Raw genomic sequence first — 21,601 nt, forward strand, 5'->3', positions numbered from 1 at the left:
AATAAAATACAAATGTCACAACTGACTAAACAGTCTCACAATCTACCAGCTGTTCGCACCTTTCAATCACATCACCAGATCCTCTGCAGCAGATGGTGCGTTCCCAGTTACAGAGGTACAAATTTCCATTTTCTTCTAAGAAATAAGCACTTTTCCTCATGACATAGTCAAAAACTCTCCAGAGCAGCTACTAAATAATTGTTGCAGTGACAATGTTTGCCTCAGTTGTTTCTCTGATGTCACAGCTGCTTAAATAAGTTCAATTCCAAACTAGTTTGACACATATCCCTCGCTATTTACGCTACCACATTTAAAAAAAGCATGTTGAAATAGTAAACTGGCTACCACCCCACCCCCCAAAACAAAAGAACAATAATTAACACAGAAACAGCATCAGGTTTGTGAATAAAGTTTTATTGAAAAGAAGTGTAAGTGCAGAATATACAAGGAAGTCACGCACTGAATAACATTTATTGCACACGTGTAAGGCAGATGCCATTAATCAGTGTAAATGAAAGAAGCTGCAAAGAAGGCTGTAAAGTATAACCTCTGATGCCTGGTAACCACCCCCCCACTCCCCCTTACACTCCCCCAACAACAGGAACATCACCGCGCCTGTTCTCTGTCATCCCATCAGCACGTCAGCTGATAACAGGACTGCAATATGTGTGTTTTTACATAGACATGAGGCTTTCATTCGCTTTTTCAGTTAAAAGGCAACAGTTGTTTTGGTGTCTCCCCCCCAACAACAACAAATCTAATCATGTAGTTGTGGTAAACCAAGACTGAGGTAGGTGTTCAAACAAAGAACAAACATTGAAGTCACATGGCACAACATGAGCTTATAAAAGAGCAGAGATCAGTTTCACTGAGACCAGCAGGCAGACATTTTTAATCCTAGGGACCACGCTGAGAGTCTGCTACATATTACATCTCATTACAGGCTTTGCTTACAAGATTAGATCACATGTGGCAACCGGATCGACTTACATTACTGGGGAGAATATGCAAAAAAAAAAGAAGGAAAAAAGAAAGAAACACGTGCACGTATGAAAGCGGTGTTATTGTTTTAGGACGCTTCAACCTTCAATGACTCCGTCCACGAGTTTGCTTTCATCTGACATTTTCCACTTAGAACAATTGGAGTAATATGAATGGCTTCAAATTTCTAGTGAAGTGAGCTGTGTCATCAGCAGCCAATTTGTGTCCTCCCTACTTATTATGCTGTTTAGCTAAACTGAAGCCACAAACTGGTGCACATTAATATCAATTGAAGCTAAATTCAATATATGGAGGGAGGTGCTTTCATCAGCACGCTGAAAAAGTTTAGGTCACATTAGTTTGCTGATGCTGTCTCATTTGAATCTCATCAAGGTCAGTGTTATTGTCTCTGACGGGAACCCATTAAAACCAAATATGAAAATTACTTTGATGAAAAGACAGGAGCCCCTAGAAGGAGGGGATTTTATGTGGCCTACAAAAGCAAAGAATAATAGTTTCCCATTCACATTACAAAAGCAATGAAATACATGTCCAGCAGGGGGCTCTTTCAACTCACAAATGAAGTTTGTGGCAAGCGTTTGATTCAGTACTCCTCTAAAATTAAACCCACCCAGTCTGATAAAATTTAGCAGAGATAAAACCAAGCTGGCATGCTGAGAAAAATGTAAAAAAAAAAAATGGGGAAAAAAATCTGTAAGATGTGAGTTAAAATTTACATGTATAAGAGAAGAATAATGACTGTGAAGTACAAAGGGAAAAAAGTGTCAAACAGCAGATGTTAAAGGAGAGACAGAAAGAACCGAGCTCTTAATGTCACAAAATTTCAGATACACACACAGAACGTTTCAAACATGAATCACAGCAGGACTCTTTAAAAGTCAAATTAAAGTCTTTGCATCAAGCTCTAATTAAACAGAGCTCAAAATGAAAACCTGAGGAAACCAATATACACTACAGGCTAATTATCTTTTTCTTCTACACAAAAAAGTTATTGTTTAGTGAGATTATAAAGTTTGAAAGAACAAAAACTTTTTAAAGAAGTGAATAAACTAAAATCCAATGTGTAAATGCTGGATTTTAAAAAAAATTCCTTTGTCATCTTTAGCGTACTTAAGTTCTTAAAATGTGTGTTTCTGCACAAGATCTACACTACAGTTACACGGCCTGTTTAGATAAAATGCACAGGCTTCAAAGGTTTCAGAAAATTCATAGCACATAAATAAATCCAGTCTCAAAGCTCCCTGAAACCCAACTGTTAAAAACACCACGGTGCGATTACGAGAAAGTTCAAGTACATGAAAAGTTTGATGCGTCTGTTAGCTGTAGTGTAGTATTCTGATCTCCTTTGTGTTTGTGAAAATCAAAAATATACATAAAAACCAGAGGAATTGTCATACACGACACCTTGTAAACAATATGTGTTAATAATTTGCAGCACTGTGTGACAGGTGAGAACCTTAACGTGTTGTTACAATGACAAAAAAATGGATGAAAATGATGTTTTCAGGTCCCTTAACGCACCCCATTACACAAGAAAAATGAAAAGGAAAAACAAACATTTAAAATACACAATATTTACAGATTAACTCCACAGTAAAGCTAAATGAAGGGTCACGCTACAATCACTGAACACAAACGCCATTTAAATTACATTCATTTCATGTGGAGAAAAATGATGTAAAAGGCTAAAAAAAGAAGCTCCAGACAAACAGTGTCACTGAGCTGTTTGTTGGTTTTGTCTTACGACGAGCGCTCAGTTAACAACTCGTGACTTGCAGAAAACTGGAAGACGCGTTAACCGACAATTATACGGCAGCTTCTTTTAAAAGTGATCATTGTACACGACGCAAACGTGTCACCAGAGACTCCATCGGGATTACAGGTAATCCGAAAATCCACTTTCTAGTAACAACGTCACTCAATATTCATGCTACATTTCCTACATTCATTGTGACCATTTTGAAAATACATTCTTGCAGAATGCGGCTTAAAATAAATAATTTCTATATCAGACACGTCGGCTGCACTTTGGTTACATAAGGCGCTTCATAAATCTGCTATTTTCTCACACCTCCACGTACAATAAGTACATTTGCTCAGCTAATCTGTTCCTCAAACGCACAGAAACTCGTGCAAACACGCACGAGAACACAGAAACATGAGATGTACCTTCGGTCGGCACAACAGCTTATCTGAGTGCGAACAGAAGAGTGCATAGACATGCCCATTAAAGAGGCAAACACATAATTAAGATGGTGTTTTTTTTCAGACAGGAGTCATTTCATGGTCGTGAAAGACATGAGAGTTGACAAGGAATGCATCACGTCACAGTAGAGGATATGAAATTTAAAAAAAGGAAAATAACTTAAAAGTACTGCATTGCAAAGAGATTTCAGCTGTATTCAAAACAAACCCAACAGCAATCCCAGAAAAACAAAACCCAGACAGCATCTGAGTGTTTTAGTAAAGTGAAAAAAACGAAAGAGGTCAGCGGTGAGTCTCTCCGACTTCCCCTGCTGTGTGGCTGCAGCACTGAGCTCAGAGCCGGATGGCTGTCTTCGTAATAGCTCAAACCCCTCTGCTGGGCTCACAAAGATGGAAGAAGACAGTTGCTGGGGTCGCAAGTACCGGGGGGTCCACGGGGCCCTGGAGAGCCAGGAGGGCCCCGAGAAGAGATCCCAGGTGGGCCTTCACAGAGAATTAGAGTGCATTAATTACGGCACCAGGCTGCACTTTATCATCATTCAGAAGAGCTTTCAATTAGTGATAAAGCAGGCACATGTTCCCCTCACAAACACTCACAGCCATTCACTGTCCATACAGGCGAGCTGTACAGAATCACAAATGGAGGGTAGCCAGCTGTGAACATTATAGTGCTTCTGCTACATTTAGATCATCGCCTGGAAGTCCCGCTCTCACCACTCACACGGACCTCGAAATTGCACGGAGTATTAAAAGTATACTATCTCCAAGTAAAGAAAGCTACACGAGTTCAAAATTAGCAGTGTGGTAAGATAAATTCGTTGTACAAACACATGTACAAATAGGTTTATTAATGTTAAAACAAAGACAAAGAAACCCCTTCCATTCACAGAGCAATCTGCTTTGTAAGTATTTCCAGCCGCCAGCTTTAACCACCAAGATAAATCACTATTCTCAAGCCATTTCTTGTTAAAGTTGCATTTTCCCCATTTCCTTCGACTAACGAGCGGGCTGGCTAGCAGGACCTTTTTCTTTATTATCGTGAATGTATTGCAAGTCCTAAATTGAACTCACCACTGGAAATAAGCATCGGGGAATTGTGTATTCTTATTTTACTTAAAAGCAAATTACAAGCAAAAAGGTTAGCCAGTGTATCCAGGGTAGTGTTACCTTTGTACACATGTTTAGAAGAATTAAAACAAGAACCAGGCAGATTTTTACCTTTGGTTTGTTAGCAGATCTGCTCCATTTATATTCACTAATGTATACTTTTTTTTTTTTTAAACCAGCAGTGTCTTTGAAATCAAGTGTCAAGCAGACGACAATTCCTATTGAGAATTATTCATCAGCATTTCAAAGCACAAGAGATAAAACTTCCTGCTTAGTTAATTTAGTCAATATTTGATCAGAAAATGACTCAGCCATTCTAAGGTTTGCTGCTTCCAGTTTCTCAAAGCGTGAAAGACTAATTGCAAGGCTAATTAAAAATAAAAAACAAATATTAGGTGCAGCTTCTACACGGTCTTTTTATTTTAGAACATTTGAAATTGCATTTAATTTGTTTAGTTTTAAAATCAATTAAAAAAATCAGTCTGTAATTACAGTCGCAGTTCTTCTTCTTCTTCTTTACTTTCATTTAATTGAGAAATGCTCCTCTGATGTAATGCAAAGTGGGACTGCAGTGAGTATCAATAGATCACTATATAGCTGCATTGGAGGATCATTCAGAACTGAGGACATCTCATTTACAATTAATGAATTCTCCGGTTTCTCTGTAATGAGAATGGAGGAGAGAGGAAGAACACATCCTCGCTGTCTGATATGGTGAGGTCATCGCGGCCGATGAGACATTAGTATCTCATGTTACTTAGCAACAGCTTGCTGAAGTGTCAAAGCGGTCTGCATTGCTTCATGGTCTCTCGTATATTGTTCATATACGAAAACAACACCAAGAATAACACCTTCTTTCTCAGAAAGCCTGCAAAAAAAAAGACAAGAGACAAAAACAAAAACAAGCCCTCCACTGCAGTCCTGCCACAGGAGTGTTCATTACATCAGTCAACCCATTCACAGCTCGAGGGAGCCTTGCCTCCACTATAGTTTGTACAAAGAGAATTGCAGGTACTGCCTTGTCCTTTACCTCCCTGCGAAAACACAACTTGCCCTTTCCATCAGAGCCACATCCATCTACTGCTTAAGTGCTCAGACAAACTATCCACAGTATCGTGGCGGTGGAAAGATACAGGAAAAAAAACCCTAATCATCTAAAGTACCTTATGTTCCAGTTTGTTAATTCTCTTTGTTAATACAACAAGTTTAAGTGGCTTTGTACAGCTGATAGCTTTACCCTGCTAATTTGGCACAATTCAGAACTAATGCACTCCAACGGCAGCACCTTCAGGTCTAATTACCATCAGAGCACATCAGGGAACGAACACGTGGAGGCAAAGATAGCAACTACAGTATGAGGTCACTTCTCAAAAAGAAAAACCCAACAACTTGAAAATACTGATTAATTAGAAGTGCCTTGATTCATCGACCTGTGGAGCCTGCCAGACAGATTTCTTACCCTTTATTTTATGTATTTATTATATTATAACTGATAAATCAAAGCTGTGCAAATTTCATTTACGTGACTCACATATCCCAGTCTGAGTCTGAGGGGAACCTGCTCTATGTACGGCTAGTGTCAAGAATACCACCAGGAAAACCAGAGGAGTGGGCCAGCTCGTTGATAGCACTTAGTTTAAGCACTTTCAAGGTCTTCCTGAGACGTGACTACAGCTTAACTCTAACCCCCAACCAGTTGAGCTGCAGGTGCTTCTTATAACTGTGTGCCTACAGAGATGATGTCTTTCAAAAGCTGTGATTTGTCCTCTCCAGTGGAGCTACAGCCAAGATATCTTTCCCCTGCACATGCATTATGTGCATACATACACTCCTACAGTCACAGGCTGAAAATCAGCAAGTTAACCCCACTCCTCATCTTCCATCAAGATATGGTGAGGTTTGGGTTTTTTTTTAGTTATTTTGCACGACAAAGGACATGCTGACATCTTGGTTTGTCTCCTTTTGTTCACGACAACACCAAGCAGTTCATTTTATAGAGCGGAAGTCATTTTCTTTCACCGCCAAATTCATCCTCTATTGGGGTCCTATTTATGTCGCAGGAGCACAGGGGTTTTTTGAGAACATAATGCAATCTAGAAGCCAAGTTGACTCTAACATGCTGAGAAACCAAATGAAGGCTGAAATAGAATTAAAGGCTGGAGACTTGACTCAGCCCTGGCGCATTTCTTTCCTTCTTGGGGGCAGCTAAAAAAGCCTGATAAATAATGGCGAAAGGAGGGGTGGTCAATGTAATGGTTATTCTTCCTGATCATTTTAATACCTGCTGTATAATTAAAACACGAGGAAGGCAATTTTCAGAAGTGCCCTTATACATAGGTGCAAATAGCATAGTTTCTGCCATTTTATTAGTATATGACTGATGGTTAGTGAGAGTTTTCAATTAAAACACTTTCTTATTTGAACATTTTAAAAACGCAGGACTGTGTCAAAAGAGGCAATCAGTATATGATGAGCTATGCTAAATCCAGTTGCTGACTGTGGCTTGAAACAATGTTGATAGAGGTGAGGGGGAACAAAAACAGTAACTCTGCAGTCCATAAAACTAAAACAATGAGCTTAAAGACAGTAAAATGCTCCATAGAACTGAGGAGAACAGCAGAGATGGGTGGTAATTCTCTGCATGTTCAGCACTTTAATTGACCCTTTTGACTTTACGCGTTGTCCTTTGTTTCAGAGTTGCTGTAAAACTGCTGGTGATGGTGTAAGGTATTATATAGATAAAGTCTCCAATGTAAAAAAAAAAAAAAAAAGCCAAGATGCCTGCTGGATTTAGAAAGCCTGGAAACTATTGCTCATGAACACTTAAAAAAATGACCAGAAAGACTCATTGGAAGCAAAATACTAACAAATGAGGGGTGGATAAAGAATTTTGCACAGCATATCAAATTAAACACTCAAACTAAAACGGCTCTACTCATAAGGTGTTCTTACCTGGTGGCCCCGTGGGTCCTGGATCTCCTGGTAACCCCAGTCCAAGCTGGCCTCGCTCTCCTTTCTGACCCCTGATTCCTGTGGACACAAACACACACACAACATTGTGGCTGAGAAAACAAATACTACAAACTTAAAGCAGTCCTGTTGTGGTGCCATCTCTACACAGTTTGAATTACAGTTAGTAAGATTAGTACAAATGCCAAAGCACGACAAAGTGTCAAAATGAGGACACACTTGTGGAACTTTTTTATTTGTCAACGGACTCCTAATAACACTGCACAGCTTCTCGATTATGTATAATCAGGATGACAGCAGTGTCAGGTATCAAGTATGCACTTATTTTGAGAGATGCACCCTTAGTAGGTGAAGTGGAAACAGACAACTGCATTGTGGATTTGTGCAGCTTTCTAACAACAGCACGCATCACATCTTTGACGATTTCAAAACAGAGACAAGAGGCTTTTAACAATCAGAGATCAGACACGTGGGTCACTAAAGGCATTCAGAGAGTGGAAAGGTAGGCCAAGTCAAAGGTGAACTCCGCAAACAATCGTGGCTATTCATGACAGACGCTTTACTCTGATGCTCATTATGTTCACTCTGTCCTATGCTGGAGACTGGCTGCTGCCTGAGTACCTCCAAGAAAGAACACAAACTGTGAGCATGCTCAGTGTGTCAAAAGAGAATTCAAAGCATTCGCGCATCTTCAAGTCAGACCAGGCAGGCGGTTGCTTTTAACTGTATGCAAACAATCATATTATTCAAGGGCTTTTTCACTGCATGCAAAAACCAGTACGTCTACAGTTCAAAACAGCAGCATACCAAGTAAGAATTTGAGAGGCTGCAAAAAATATTTCCCCACGAGGCACTTAAAGTAATGGAGTCTCACAACCAGTGGCTGCATGGAGTGCATCAGAAACATTGACAGGAGTATCAAGCATTTCACTGCTTGGCCCAAAGGGGAAACGCTCCAACGCTTACATGTCAGAGAAAATCTCAGAAAAAAGGCTTATGAATGCTCCAAAACTGAATCTCAAAGAAATAAAAAAAGGGGGGCTATCCACACATTGCCACAATAATGAGACTTCTTTCAACACTCACAGAGCCCGGGGCATTCATTCATGCAGGAGACGTTCCATGGAGAAAAGTGCACTGTACCTTGAGCAAAAAAAATAAATAAAAAATTTCTGAATAGCACACAGGGCAATAAGCTTGGGGGCCACGGTGGATTGGTGCAGTCTGATAAATTGAAAAATGCCACACTGCGTACTTAGTTGAAAACAAATTGTGTCTTGGGGCACTAATGGACAAAGTAAGTTAACAAAATATAATACTGGCAAACAGTGGTTTTTCATGCTTCATTGAACCTGCACCTGTTGTACGCTGTTGTATACAATATTAAAAGACACATCTACTTAATCGTACCGTGTCTTACAAAAAAGAAAGAAAAAAACCCAACTTTCTTTCTATTTACTGATATGTCCATCTCACAGGAAGAACAGAGCAGCTTTCAAACAGAGTTTACAGACATGTTTGTTTCACTCAGTATAAATGTTACACAGAATGCATTGAAATACAAAACAAATGTTAAAACAAGAACACAAAAAAAGAAGCAAAATTGATGAAATATGCACTTGAGCACAATGGCTTTCATCAAAGAGAAACTTTCTGAAGATCCCAAAAGTGAACGATGAATCACAAATGAGCACTTAATTACAACAAAGTAGGAAATAAAGAAATGGTGTTCTCCAGCATGAGCCCCTATGGGCGTTCTCTTAACAGCTTGAGACTTTCACCCATGTGAAATCACACCAAAGACAGAAGAAAGGAAGAAAAGAAAAAACTGTGAACTCAACAGAGGGGTTATTTTTCTCCATAAACAATTCATTTCGGCATATTGGAGAAGAAGTCAAATTGGATATTCCAGAGGAGCACAGTCTCCAGCGGAGGATGACGAGAAATAATGAGGAAATATTACCCCAAACTCTCAAGGCCCAAGTCAACAAAGAAAAAAAAATTAAGAAGTTGTTGAATTTCTGAATTATCAAGGGAAATAACTTTCCTCTTTGCTTTCAATAAATATTTATTGCAAAGCTGCATTAAAGATCACCTATAAAACACTTTTTTTTGGAAGCGTAAAAAAACAAAACAAGCAAAATAAAGTCCAAGACATGTGTAAACGCCAGTGGCATTAACGCACAAATATTTAGAGTTGAGTAGCTGGCTAATTTGGAGACATTCGTGAATGAAAGCAGCCCTTTATATCATAGCAGTGGGTTAAAATGTAAATGGTCTTGAATAATGTGAGGTAGATAACAAAGCTCAAAGAGAACGGCCAATGCAGCGGTGCTTTTGATCTGCACCAACACAATCAAATCACTCCTCTTTAAAAGTCACGATACCATAGTTCTGCTGCGGACACAGTACAAATCTAAGCAAGTCTGAGGTACAAAGCCTGCACCGGCAAACCATTAGTGTTGTATGAGCAGTCAGAAATTTGTATTAGTTTGATAAAAGAATGTCAACCCTCTTTCCTGACTACGCTCCTTTTGCATTTTAGGGGCTTTCTTTCCTGGAGTGAGGTATCAATACTGAGGTTCTTTCCTGTCCACATTGATAACACTTTCTCTTTTTCACAGCCAATTCTTCGTTTGTCTTCATATTTCCCAGAGAGCCGCTGTGCACCACACTCCCGGCCTTTCCTCTGCTCCCCGCCCCTCAGTCTGCATTGATATATGGGTCTATGCAAGAGAGAAATACCCATGAATCCGCACAAAGTGCAAGTGTAAGCCCGACTCTAATCCAGCCAGTCTCCAACATTTCAAATCAACATCACAAAAACACGAGATGCCAACCAACAGGGTGCATCTCACAAAAATGTGACGCTTTCCTCTCTAAAATATAATTGGCTAAATGTATGGTTCGGTAAACCACACGGTGTGTTTGCTGAAGTAATTATAGGAGTACATATATAATTTCTTTTCATTAAATAAATTAAAGTTAATCATGTTTCATTAACAGCAATCAGGTTTTACAAGTGTTATTTCTATTCATTCATTCATATTTAAATTATAGTATTTTTCCAGCAGTGGCATTAAGGTGCAGCCGTTCCGCCTGCCATCCTACCAGGAGGTCCACGCTCTCCTGGTGAGCCCGGTAATCCATCCTTTCCAGGAGGTCCAGGAGGTCCTTGGATCTGCGACGCTAAGATGCCTGCAGGTGTCTTCTGTAGCCCGCTGTTGCTAGAAAGCTTCTCTGTGAAGCAAGAGAAGAATGCTTAGAGGTAACACAACACAAAAAATAAAAGTACTCCAAACTAATTAAAATAAACTCAGTTTTTTTGTTTTTTTACCTTCAAAAATCCTCGATACTTCATTTCGGATAAACATCCGGAGTTCCTCTGTAAAGCTGGAGTCATCCTGTGAGCGGAAATAGCGATAAAGCACTATTTTAACACTTAACAAGAGAAACTAAAGCAATTAAGGGACAATAAAAATAAAAAGATACAAGTAAAAATGATAATTAAGTGGATATCTGGAACATTTACTAAATAAAACATTTCTTCTACGCAGATTGTTCAAACCAAACTCGACAAAAAGCAGGGCAGAGTCATTCAGTTTAAATTCAGCTTTTAAAGCTTCCTCCTGACTTGAAAGCCTACCTTGCATTGCAGTTTAATATAACGTCTGAACCCAAACTCAGCAGGCGAATATTAAATTTGGTATTATAGCTTTAAAGTGGTGTTACTTTATTTTCAATTCTGAAGTAATGCACTGCCTATTTAGACTGAAAGTGCAACTTGTCACACTGGCTCTATTTGCCTCCATATGTATGGAAGGATAAAGAAATAATATACATGCATAGAGCACGTACGCACAGCGCACAGCGCACAGCACGCAGCACACAGCACACAGCACACGCTGTGTGAACCTTTCTCAGCTGGATTGTTGGTGCTTTTTTGTGCCGTACCAGTTAGGAAGCCAAACAATAGTATCCCTGGACCTCAAATCTTTGCATTCAGAACAGTTTTTCATCCCTGTGAGTGTTATATAACGGTTGTGGCTGCATATAGTAAGTGTAAAATGTCTGTGACAGATGGAGGTGTTTTCGCTGCTCTGCAGAGCTCCAGGCACGCCCACATATCTGTCTTTCTTTCGGTTTCCGTCTCACTCCCTCTCTGACCTTCTGTTGCGCCTAGATGATCAGGAGTGGGAAGCGCTGAGCAGAAAGAGAACAGCAAGTTCCCGTTGCACTGCCTTGTTTGATGTTTCATGCAGAAAGCTGTAGCTACACCATTTCCCCCCCAGTGTATGAGAACTGAGGTGGTAACTCAAAGGAACGAGTTGCCCGGTAAAGCTTTTTAATTATCTGGGAGGGTTGTCTTTGTTTACGGTGAAAATTTTCAACTCACCAGGAGGCTTTCACTCCCCAGGAGTCCTGGAGGGCCGGGATCACCTTTTTGCCCCTGGGTACCGATGGGTCCAATTTGGCCGGGCTCTCCTGGGCGACCCCTCTCGCCCTGAACGCCTCTTTCTCCAGGAATTCCTGGATCACCCTGTAGCATTAAAAAAAAAGTAGCAGCTCAGATATATCTCACCTGTGTATGATGTTGAGGCACCAAACATGTGAATGTGCTACAGCTACCACTCCTGGCTAGAAAAAGCTGCATCAGTGTCACTATAATCTTCAGGTCCCGCTGTAACTTTACATACTGTGCACAATGACCCATTTCTCCTAATGTGTCCAGTTAGTTACTGGTCCTGGGGTTCTGCTGCCAAACATAAAGCTAAAACCTCATTTTGCATCCTCTATTAAAGGCGTTTGCAACAGATTACTGTGGAAGTGTGACCAAGCTTTTGCAAACACAATAGCAAACTGCACTGAGCGTTAAATGCCTTTATCTAGCGCTTATGTGCTTGTGGGGATTAGTCATATTTGTGCTGAAGTGAAGACTTTCATTACTATTCATTACTATTCATCAAAATCTTTTTGTTGTGTGTTATAGTTGGAGTCACAAAAATAGCTTCCTTTTAAGAAAAGAGGAATGCTTACACGCTCTCCTTTGGATCCTCGTTCTCCTTGTCTACCTGTAGCTCCCTTAGAAAGGAAAAAGGAAAAAATATAGTTATATAGTTGAGGTCTTTGTTGAGGAGTAAGAAGAAAAAAAAGGCAGTGAAACAGTAAAAGGAAATTATTCTGACCCTGAAACTTTTTAGTAGCTGCACACAAAGCATTGATGTTTGGGATTGTGTAAGGGCGCGAGCAACACTCAGTCATTCTATTATGTTCATTTGGAATTTGTTCATTTGAATTTCTGTTAAATCCACTATAAGCGATGTTTGCAGAGGATTCTTATGAATTATTTGACTTTGAGGAATGCACGCTTTTCAGTTGACGCTGCACTGATTGCGTCTTACTCAGCTCAGGCATAATTCCTCCCCGTATAGTGTTTCACCTTCTGCAATGTCACGGATCCTCTGCATCACTCCTGGTTTGTATGATGAACGCCTTCCCACCAGCTGCCTCTACTGTACAGAGGAGCAGGGAGAAAATACCTGTCTCTGGTTTCGTGTCACAACATCTTGTGTCTTCCAGTCCCTCTCTGTCACTCCTCATTGCTTCCCTTTACTCTGCTCACAGAAATACATTTGGGAGCATCTTTGTATCAATTTCCTGCTGGATTACAGGAGCCATGCAAAAGACAATCTGGCATGATGTGGTTTTTGAAGCGGGCATCGCTTTGTGATGCCGTTCTCCCCTGCCTGCTTTAATCTGCAGTACTCTGTATTCCCCGCTGCCTGATGGGAGGCTTAAATCTATCATCTTGCCCACTGAAATGTGCTTCCCTGAGCATTACATTAAACCTCAAAGCAGTGTGCAAGGAATTTTGCTAAAGAAGGCAACTATACCATCTGCTAGATGGCACTGTTGCCCCACCAAAAAGTCGTGCCTATCTATAGAAAGGCTCTGTGTGATGCTGAGATTATGAACAAATGGAAGGAAAAAAAACAATAAAGTACTTGGGCTGTCATTAAGGTGTAAGGTGAAAAAAAAATTGTAAATCAGAGAAAAGCTGTAATAATCATAGTCAATCGAGTTTGGGTATTAGATTGTATAATGTGCAGTGAATGGCAATTCAAGCCCATACTGTGAGACCATTCTGTGTGATTATGTAGTAAACAGTGTAGATTTGATCAGGTACATAAAAGTAGACTTTTATGCATATTTATTTCCATTTTGGCCAGGTTCATCAGGCAGAAAAATGCATATTTAATCTGAAGCATCTACTGCCCTCTATTACAAACATTTTATCATTGCCTGAAAGCATTAACTGTATAATGAGGGTGAAAAGACTAAAAGTCAACAAAGCCTTAAATCTGCAGGATTCCATTTAGGTTTTTTTTTAATCGTTAAAATCTCAAATATGCAAATAGCTTTAATGCAGTCAGCACGCTGTAGCTTGAGGGGGGATAAAAATCTGCTGTGCCATCTTTCTGTAGCTTGGCTGATGTAAAGCACTTTCTATAAGGGGATTTGCGACGCGTTCGCACAACTCACCTGGTATCCTGGAGTTCCATCTTTTCCAGGTCTCCCCTGCTCAAGAAGCGCAACACAAACAAAGACATTTTGTATCAGCTCCCGCCTTCGATTGGATCAGCACTGTTGCACTCCTAGTAATCTCCACAGTTAATGAGATATCTCAACCAAGGGATAATGATCCTGATTGCTGTGCGAACATTGTTCCATTGTGCGCTTACAGGGAAAATTACAGAAACCATCTCTGATGGTAATTATGTGGAGCAATGTAATCATCTACAGGACAAGCGGAAGCTAACATATGTATTTTATTCATATTGTCCTTGAATCGTGTTGCTTTTCTTCCAGACACACACTACAATGGTAAAACAACTATGCGGCCATGTTTTAATAGCGCTGTTTCTAGTGTGGACATTATTGGAAGGTGCTTTGTCAACATCTAGTAGTGATAATATTAAGGGAAGAGCGACAGAATTTGTGTAGCATCCTTACAGGAAGACCTTGGGGTCCCTCGGGCCCAGGGAATCCTGTCTCTCCCAGCGGACCCCTCTCACCCTGTCACAGAACAGAGACAGCCAATGTGTCAGTCGGCAGTGACAAAGGAATGACACACAGATTGACAGCTCAAAGAGAGTTAGAGGCTCAGGCTCACCGGCTCTCCTGGGATCCCTGGCTCTCCACGAGCGCCGGGCTTTCCCTGTCAATCACAAGTATGGGAAAAGAACAGACCGTGTTTGACAGGTCCTCGATAGTGTGATATCTACAGCACCCCTGTAACCTTCCATTTAAAATACAGAGACCAGCATACAAAAGCTGCACAAAAGAAACCTTCCCAACAAAACACTGCACAAACAGACTGCAGGTGTAAGGCAGCATTATTAATCGAAATAGTTTGGTGCTATAGGAATTGAGAGCTATTATTCTGTCTACTTTAAAAAAAACATCACTGACTTGTTGCCAGAGGCAGACTTGAATAACATAAATGACTGATCAGAGAGAAGTATGTCCTAAATTAATTTTAAAAAATGGAGGACTTACTGGAGGACCTAGCATCCCTGGTGGACCAGACAAACCCATATCCCCCTGGAAGCACAACATATTAGGTAGATAATGTACACATAACATAAAGAATACTATAAATCACTGTCACATCAAGCAGACACACAGATAGTGGTATCAGAAACTCCGTATAATGAAAGCTGCTGGGCTGCTATGTGTCTGGACAAGTGCAATGCAAAAATCTGAAACACTTAATAAAAAACTATAAATATCTCCTCAGAAAAATCACACACATATATTTATTATAAATGACTTCCTTAAGATCTTCATATTTCAACAGCAAATGCTTTGCATATGTCAAACCTTTGACAGCAGGCCCTGAAAGGATAAATTACTCTGGATGTCAGAGAAACTGAAATATTCCACCCCCATCAACCTTCCACAAAACACACAGTCACACACCGCCAATCAGTGGAAACACTTCTGCACAGAAAAGGCAGGAAGTTATGAAAAGATGCCTCTAGGACTTTTTTTTTTTTAATGAAGGAAAATTCATTAAGTAATTGTGCAAATTATTAATTATTACATGAATACTTTGGCTCCAGCTCAGAAAAATGTGGAATTCTCAGAATTTAACAGGCGGTCATCGTGAAAACTTTGTATCTTGACGTTTACCTTAGCACCCGGCAGCCCTTCAAGCCCAGGTAATCCCATGGGCCCTGGTTCCCCCTGTGAGATAAAAATACACCAACTGTTATGTTAAGACAAAAAAACAAACAAACAAAAAAAACCCCCAAGCCTCCTCGCTTTCCCCATTTCCCAACCAAGAATGAGGTTATTTCTGTCTCACAGTCCTAGAGTGAGGCTGGCGATAAGCGACTGGAAGGTAACAAGTGTCATTATAAAGCGACCATCATGCATAAATGAGCAGATATAGATCAAAAATGGATGAAGGCGAATAAATTTAATTCTGCAGGGGCCAAGATTTTACACATTTCCCACTCTCATCTTGATGATCTCGGTCAGGTATTGAGAGGACAATACTTCAAATGACCTAGGACACATGCTGTCACACCTTGAAGGCTTTATATTCATTAGAAAAACGAAAGCCATTTGACAATCACAATCACACCTGCTTTCTTCACTAAAAATAGAGAGCCATTCCCAGTGCTAAAGCAAGTGATGGCCTCTATCCACCTCATCTTGCTCGCGCTGCCATGGAGAAATGCCATTACACAGAATAGAGGGGCGACCGGCACTGACACAGACGGATTGTCCAGGTAATTGTCACACATGTAGATTGTCACGAATACGTTACTCAGGCTACGGGAAGAGCGGGCCAGCCAGAGGATCAGCTGTGAGACGGATTGGGGCAATTCCACCAAGGCATTGTGGACGCTTGAGCAATTTATTAAAATGTCAAATTAACATGCCAGTGAAAAATCACTGTGAAACAAAACAAACAAACAAAAAATAAAGAAAATTTAAAAAAAATGCAACTGGGCCCGAGAAAAATGGATGATTCCCATGTCTGTGTGGACTGTTTTCAGGCGTCAGAGTTTGGGGGATGGGCATTTGAAGTGCAGTGAGGGTTTGTGGGTTCCCACTGGCAAGACAATATGGTACAAAGGTTTCATATTTGTAGGAGTCGAGATCATTTTTTTTTTTCTGTGTGTTGGAGTTCTTCTGAAAGTGGTTAAGTGCTCGGGCTTGAGGCTGTATTGACTTATTTTATCCAGTAGAAAGCCATAGAAATAATTATAGCAAGCAACTGGCAACTCTGACTTTTTGCGAGGAGCACAAAAACAGCCAAATGCCTCAAAAAATATAGCCCACGATGAAAAGCTTCAACTTACTGCAGGTCCTTCATCTCCTTTGGGACCCTTAAAAAGAGAAAGAGAGGGAGAGCGGACATATTACCCCCGTGAAAGTGACAACTGCTTCCATAAAAATCGTAAATATCATCTTTAATGGCATGTGGTTACTGTATGTTATTGTCATTTAAATTTATATTAGTCATTATCACTTGCCTTTTCTCTTATTTTCTGTGTGTAAATCACGCTAATAGTGTAATATTGTCTCAAGCGCAATTAAAATGATCAGGATCATATAATCCAGTCAAAAAGGCTTAAAACAACACCAGCCAGCAATTTTCCACATTAATAAGCACAAGCAATTATTGATGAATTGAGCCGCTTATCCTCCTTAACACTGATGAAGATGCTCCTTTATTTAGATTGCTCCTGTGGTGCTGTTGGCCTGTGATGGATGCAGTACCGGGAGAAGCATCCTTAAGATGTAGCTATGGCTCATGTCCATTGTGCACTGGGGATAGCAGAGTGTCTACTTTTTGTCACCACCTTAAGTGTTCGTTTTGGTGGATGGATCCCTGCAGGGCCTGTGACTGAATGTCTCTCAGGACTGGACAAGATTACAAACTGTCTGATAAGGAGGAGCAGGGGGAACCCGATAAGCAAATCGGGTCACTTCGGCTTGGCACTGTGCAGAGCAGCCGAACTTCTAAGTCCATTTTGCATTTCAATGATGTTGTGTGTCCTGGGGTGGATAAGAGGCACCTGTTTGAGAGTCAGGAAGCCTCTTGGCCTTCACCAACCACCAGATCTCAATGAGCATGATTGACTGTGATATAATAGCCTTAGAAGCCAAGATAACACCAGAGGGCTGGTCAGGCTATTTGTTATTCAGCTCTCCCAGGCTCTGCAGCTCAGACAGTATCCACATGCCTGTTTGCTAGTGTTACTCCACAATTCAGTGTAAAGGATTTGCTTCAGGCACAACAATGATTATACTTACCGGAGCACCGGGAGCTCCACGGGGTCCTAAAATAGCTCCACCGCTCTGCAAAGAATTTTTTTATATTTTATAACACGGGCCAAAAACAACAAGCACAGAATTTTTTTCTAGCAAATTTGACTTAAGGCTCTGCACAGCACCATGCATTCAGAAGATCACAATGACAATGATCTGAAGTTTTTTAAAATCTTTACCTGTGGCTTGTACAGGCTGCCCATTCCGTTGCCCTACAACACAACCCAGAGTAAATCAGACATCTTCTCTAAGAGGCTCTTTTCATTGAATGTAAGTTCTAGGCACCGGGAGTCCTTACAGAAAACTGTACAGTAGGTCTGAAGCAGTTATACACTGCTAAGCCCTTAAAAGCTACATAAGAGAGATCAATAGCTCATTTGGTGATTACAGAGAGAGAAAGGAAGAGAGTGCGGGAAAGAGTGAGAAGTGAAAAGAGGAGAAAAAAAACATAGAGAAGCGTAGACTTAATAATCCTTGAGCCAGTCGTAATTCCAAAAAGACGAGTGCCTCAGAAATACAAAAGAGCACACTGATTAAAAAGATTTGGGTATGAGAACTAGGTAATCTGCTCTTCTTGTATAGTATTAGAACATATAATGATGTTTTTCCCATGATAGATTGATAGAGGGCAGCTATTGTAAACGTAGAAGGAGTCAAGGTTCTCATTTAGAAGCAAGTGAATACCCGTGCCCTTTTCAGGCCACTGAGCCATCTCTTGTCCTCCCAGACTGCAGTTTATGAGGCCAGGGTGTGAGGGGAGGGGGGCAAGGCAGGTTCAAGGGGACAGCTGATGAATTATAGATTTGCCTTTGGAAGCGCTTACTCACTTTCCTTTTAAAGGAAAGAAACATAACTCAATGCCAGCGTGCAGGTCGTGACGATTTCATCGTATTTGTACCTGTTTGTCATTTATGCTTTTCCTGATACAATAAATACTGTTAGACTGAGGAAACATAAGTGCTGAGGACATGCATTTAACTCGCTAACCATAAGAGTGTTTCCAAAAGGATAAAGTGCCAGTAACAAAATAATGTGTAATCTATTACCCTAATGTAGGTTTTGAGACTTATTATCAACAGATAGCACTTGTTGAGGCACCAGGAACTTACCGGAGGCCCTGGAGGCCCTGGTCTACCTGGAGGTCCTTCATTTCCCTGCCAAACACAAGCCAGAGGAATTTTTAAACATGTCTGTGAAAATGCAAATGTTTATCAGCCACAGTCCCATGTTAATGTAATCAAGTGAATCTCATTTGCCGACCCTGGGAAACAAAAAAGAATCTCATGAAACGTCTATCTGCTCTCTAGCACTTTGATGCATATATTAAAATTTGGGGAAAATCTTAAATTATTTAATATTTTCAAGTATTCATCAACTGCAGTTTTTTTGTTTTTCTGTTTTATGAATCTGTCTTTAAGATTCATGATACCACACATGGAAACAAGAGGACAGTGCAATTTCATTAATATACTCTGTCAAAACAATTTACCGCAGGTTTTAAAGCAGTGGCTGAAAGCACTCATGTAACCAGCAGGTCATTTAATGTGCGCTCCCACTGACAATACACTGTATATAAAATCCAGAAATTCGTGCACTCTGCCTGTGGTATGCAGAAAAATACAGAAATAGTAAAAACATTACTTTATCTCCTTTGGGTCCAGGCTGGCTCGTTGGACCTGGTCGACCCATGAGTCCCTGCAAACAGAATAGCACACTTATTTTATAGTATGAAACAATTAAAGAGATTTTGCATAATTTTAGACCACATGGAGGACGGATTTCTTACCGGGGCCCCTGTTCGACCAGGCACACCTGGTAGCCCTGGTGCTCCTGAAGGCCCCTAGAGGAGACAAAATTAGTTATTATTTTTTAAAATTTACTTCTTACTATCATCAAAAGAATTATTACATTAATATTTTTCTGCATCACTAGTGGCTTCATAATGTAGTGGTTTACACATGTGCAGAAATAGTCTCTGATTTCTGTGCTTACTTCATGGATTTCTGGTAATAACTGTCTGTAGCTCTGAGTTCTGGTTCCTGCCTAGTTCTGAATTTTGATTTGTATTTCACTCCAGTTGCTACTTTCAGTTTGTTAATTGTCTGTTTAGTTCTCTCAGCGTTTCCCAATCTGTTCCTCCTTCTGTCTTTGTCTTCCTGCATTCCCTGAATGAGCTTATTTATGTTTTGTTCATCCGTCTTGTTTCAGTGTCTCCTTGTTACAGCTGTGGCCACAGAGAGCACGAAAACTGGCTTCTGAAGTTCCTCTTTGAAGCTTTCAGATGAACGTTTCTACCATCACCATCTTGGTTGCAAAAAAACAGATGTGACAAGAAGGGGTGAGTCTGACTGTGAAACCGCACACTCACTGGCTAATGACTTGTGATTTATTTTGCTAGCCAATGCACACGTGGTTACATAGTATAGAAAATGTCTCCAATTTGAAACATACATGGCCGAGATTTACAAAATAGACTTAATTTTTTATTTAGTATGAATCAGAATGAGTGAGTGAGCCCATGAACTCAGGAGGAAAGTCTTTCCTGAGGTCAAGACGGAAAAACATTTCTCCATAGACTTCACAAAGTCTTATTTTCAACCACAGCTGGTGGCTTTCACATAGAATGTAGATTTTGGGCACTTCTGCACTGGCTTCATTTTCCTGACCTGGAAGCTCTTTGTGGCTTGTTGTCTGTCGTTTCTCATTCTAATTTTACTTCCTGTTTGTGCCCTAACTAGTCTCACCTGTATTAATTATGTTCAGCTGTGTCCTGTTCCCCACTAGTCTCCAGTTTCCTATCAGTGCTCAGTGTGTGTAGATAGAGCCATTCCTTCAGCCTGTGTATCCTTGTTGTTCCTGGCTCCCTGTGGTTTTCTAGGATCTCTATTAACTCCCAGTTGGATGTAGTTATTGGACTTTTCTGTCAACCTAATAAAAGGCATGCCTTTTATTATTTTGTCTACCTTGGAGTTCTCTGTTTGGATCCTATATTGTACGAACACTATAGTGCTGATGGAGAGTTATGTGGCCATGCTGAAAGTCAGCTGTGCTGCTCCGAGCACATCAAGCATATATTCTTAAAATGTGGATAAATTAAATTATTGGTCATTGTGATGTCACATCTGTTTTGTTAAAATCTATGCTACATTTTAAAGGATGAATTCAAAAGCTTTTCTATACACTGTAATGACTTCTGAGCTTATGCTTGTATTTTCTTTCCTTTAGAGCTTATCTGAGTATGCAGAAGCAGCAGAACATCACATTTTCTACTGTGGGGCACTTCATCATGCGACAACTTTATTAATTTATTTGGCGACTAGGCCCTATAGTGTATTGTTTGCTATATTTTAGAGATGCCATTGCATGCATTTCTTTGATCACTGAAAGAAAAATAAACCTGCTATCTGACCAAAACATGTCTTTTATTGAGCTGTTATAATCTAGTAGCAAGTGTGCCTGCTAGTAAAACTCTTCTGCCATGGCAGTTCAGTGCTGAAAGCTGACCTATGGGAAACTTCTCAGCTGCTTTCAACACTGTCTTTTTTTAAATGAACACACACAAACACGCAGGGCAGGCTTTGTTCTTCATAAAGTAGTTCCTTGGAGAGCAAGAGATAGGGCATAGTGCAAATGCAGCTCTGCAGATAGCTTTTGATAGCTTCTTTTGAAAACAGACTCTGAGAGCAGACAGACTTTAAGATGAGGCCAACATTAGAATATATTTACATCCGTTTGAAAAACCTCTTTCTCAATGTCACGGTGACTTCTGACCTGGTTAGATAACCACTGGATTAATTTGTTTAGATTCAACTTTTTCTTCACTCACCTCATCACCTTTATCGCCTATAGGGCCTGGGAACCCTCTCTCTCCTTTTACTCCCTGCAGGAAAGCAGAAGCAATAAAGTAGGGAAAAGTGAATGTTTTTCACAAGGAAAAAGGGAAGAAAAACAAACAAACCTTAAACTA

At 40.3% G+C, this 21,601-nt stretch overlaps 1 protein-coding gene across 4 annotated transcripts in view; it reads right to left on the bottom strand.

The window, feature by feature from the left end:
- Positions 1-160: 160 nt before the first annotated feature.
- Positions 161-21,601, bottom strand: part of LOC308387844 (uncharacterized protein) — a 113,214-nt gene continuing 91,773 nt past the window's right edge. For 3 of the 4 annotated variants that reach the window (XM_080868151.1, XM_080868150.1, XM_080868149.1), the window contains 18 exons: positions 21,461-21,514; positions 19,421-19,474; positions 19,276-19,329; positions 18,744-18,788; positions 17,814-17,846; positions 17,620-17,664; positions 16,662-16,688; positions 15,481-15,534; positions 14,845-14,889; positions 14,459-14,503; positions 14,299-14,361; positions 13,828-13,863; positions 12,322-12,366; positions 11,681-11,824; positions 10,622-10,688; positions 10,396-10,524; positions 7,267-7,344; positions 161-3,690 (listed from right to left, as the gene is read on the bottom strand). In XM_080868151.1, coding sequence (XP_080724277.1) covers positions 3,590-3,690; positions 7,267-7,344; positions 10,396-10,524; positions 10,622-10,688; positions 11,681-11,824; positions 12,322-12,366; positions 13,828-13,863; positions 14,299-14,361; positions 14,459-14,503; positions 14,845-14,889; positions 15,481-15,534; positions 16,662-16,688; positions 17,620-17,664; positions 17,814-17,846; positions 18,744-18,788; positions 19,276-19,329; positions 19,421-19,474; positions 21,461-21,514 — 1,119 coding nt within the window. In that variant the 3' untranslated portion in view covers positions 161-3,589. The other variant, XM_080868152.1, reaches the window with a different exon arrangement.

Source organism: Rhamphochromis sp. 'chilingali', assembly GCF_963969265.1.
Source record: "Rhamphochromis sp. 'chilingali' genome assembly, chromosome: 20".
In the NCBI taxonomy this organism is placed as follows: domain Eukaryota; kingdom Metazoa; phylum Chordata; class Actinopteri; order Cichliformes; family Cichlidae; genus Rhamphochromis; species Rhamphochromis sp. 'chilingali'.